At 44.4% G+C, this 2,496-nt stretch overlaps 1 protein-coding gene across 1 annotated transcript in view; it reads right to left on the bottom strand.

The window, feature by feature from the left end:
• The window catches only part of LOC108577538 (potassium voltage-gated channel protein Shaw), a 38,126-nt gene extending 36,006 nt beyond the window's left edge, over positions 1-2,120 (bottom strand). The window contains exon 1 of the mRNA XM_017940716.1: positions 1,794-2,120. Within this exon, the coding sequence (XP_017796205.1) occupies positions 1,794-2,120 (327 nt within the window). The remainder of the gene's footprint in view (positions 1-1,793) is intronic.
• Positions 2,121-2,496: the final 376 nt, after the last annotated feature.

Genomic DNA, 2,496 nt, shown 5'->3' with positions numbered 1-2,496 from the left:
TATAAATCTTATTAATTTAAAAATTCGAATTTCTAAGAGAACGAAAGGTGCAAATGAATCTTCTCACAATCAGGGGCGCATTTATACTTTCGGAGAATTTAGGCGCAATGTCATTACGAGGCCTCAAACGAAAAAAAACAATTTCAGTTAACCCTTTCGCTACGACGGGTGACTATAGTCTTAAAACATTAAATGGGCAAACCCTTTGAGTGCTGAATACTCCCTGCCGAAGCTCTCCGTATTGCAATCGCTGCGGACGGAATACTTTTTCGCAACTAACAATAATTATTATAATAATTAATACTTTTACACGAAATGAAAACTTTTACACGAAATTAAGTAATGAAAGAACGGGTGGTCCGCGGAACATATTCATCTTATACAGGGTGTTTCATAAAGAGTGTAATGGGGGGTTGCTGGGGTGACTCTGAACAATTTTTTCCTTTACCAAAATATTGGTTGAAGCTTAGTTTTTGAATTATTAACGAAAAACACTGGCCAATCAGAGCGCGCGCAGAGCCTGCGCCCAGGCACGGTAGCGCAGGGTCTCATCCGCGCGCGATCGTGAACAAGCGTACGCGTGAATCTCTGTTCGCCCGTCCCTGAGCGGGGGCTCTACGCGCGCTCTGATTGGCCAGTGTTTTTTGTTAATAATTCAAAAACGAAACTTCAAACAACATTTTGGTCAAGGAAAAAGATGTTCAGAGTCACCCGATCAACCCCCCATTTCCGGGTGTTACACTCTTTACGGGACACCCTGTATAAGGACGCGTTGAATAAGACTAAGCGGAATATATCAGAGAGATTATTAGGAAACGTGTAGTTGGTAAAGACGGACAAGAAAGGAACGAGGAGCCAACGACGGACGGACAAATAAATGTAGTTTCAACATCTGTTTAAATAAATCCTGATAAGTATTATTTTAGACCAGACAACCCTTACATGTAGATCGTAAGTCATTATAGTTACGAAAATGTAAATTAAAAATGCTATGAAAATATGGGAAAAGACCCTAACCTTTTGCATAGCAACGTCGGACCCGCATATAGTAAGCAGAACTGTACAAAAACTGCATCAACTAATGAAGTTCTGACTCATCTCCCGATTTTCACTTTTTCCACTCGCCTGACAATTTCCTCGCGCAAAAACGATTTAGAAAACAGGAAGACACTTTCCAGCAGATTCTCTCTCTAGGAGATTCCAATGTTTTACACGCGTCATTAATCGTACACTAGCAAAAATGTGTGGAACATTACGAAAATTGCAATATTAATAAATGTAAATGATTTTAATTAAAAATGTTTAATCCTTTGCACTGGGTGGTGTTTTTGTTATTGGAAAAATTGCAAAGCTTCTTTGAAATTTTTTAAAACTAACTAACGTATTCTCTATTTCACTGTGGTGAACAAATTTATGGAGGCCCATAGATCTGCTCTCTGTTTTCATTAATTATTTAATGTCGCTTCTCAGTCGCCACTCAAAGGGTGAATTTCAATGGACTTACGTTTTTTCCAAAATGAACAGCTTCGAACCGCGGAAACTTTCAGTATAACCTAATAAAACCAATAAAAAAAAAAAGAAAACAGCACTCAACATGCATCGATTCAACACCGACAGCCACGATACACCACACCACTCACAAGCCTGATTCAATTATTTTTCCTAAGAAAAATTCACGGTAACATTTCTCCCCTTAATCTGTATCCACAACTAGTAAAACCGCATCTACGTAGAACTAAGTGAACGCAACCAGAAAGTGAATAAGCAAGAGGATCCGTTTAGTGCGTATATACCTGAGTGTAGGTCATCCAGCAACATGGCTCCACCTGATTGGAGTCGAGGCCCCAAAAGTCGAGTTCTTCCTCGAACAGAGGCCCGCATACGTCCGTTGGATAGTGAAGTTTCCCGGTGCGATAATAGTTAAGCACCTGAGCGAACACTCCCGGATGCCTGTCGAAGAAGTATTCGTTCAGGATTGGGTCGTAGTTACCGAGAGCCTCGGTCAACTTTGACAGCCTCGTTGCGGGGATCTTCTTCAGGGTCGCCTTGTACGTCTCATGGCGGATACCACCCACGTTTAGGACCACGCGGTTCTCCGAATCCGTGTTTAGAATGCTCATTTTGATCGCGGCTCTGCTATCGCCGGTCCCGACTCAGAGAAACCCACGCGGCCTGCAATCAGAAATAGGAATACAGCAATTTTACTATCGCTTCGATAATTGTGTTAAAGAGACGCATTGTGGTATGCACTTACAAGCATCCTCAGGGGCCGCAGCCGATCTTCCGATGGGCTGCGGTACGGGAATTACGACCCCGAGGTGCCTGAGTGCACGGGCCCGGGGGAGGAGTCACATCCTCCCGCTGGGTCCCGGTGGTGGCGACCCACACGGGGAGGCCCCTCCCTCCCTCTCGGGGGGTCGGGCGGGCACGCCCCAAGTATTTGTGTGGGTCGCCGGGTCTCCCGCCCAGCAGCCCATTGCATGCGGCCCGCGGTGG

This window comes from Habropoda laboriosa, unplaced genomic scaffold, assembly GCF_001263275.1.
Source record: "Habropoda laboriosa isolate 0110345459 unplaced genomic scaffold, ASM126327v1 scaffold806, whole genome shotgun sequence".
Lineage (NCBI taxonomy): Eukaryota > Metazoa > Arthropoda > Insecta > Hymenoptera > Apidae > Habropoda > Habropoda laboriosa.
The sequence above is the reverse complement of the archived record's forward strand: the minus strand, read 5'-3'. Positions and strand labels throughout refer to the sequence as shown.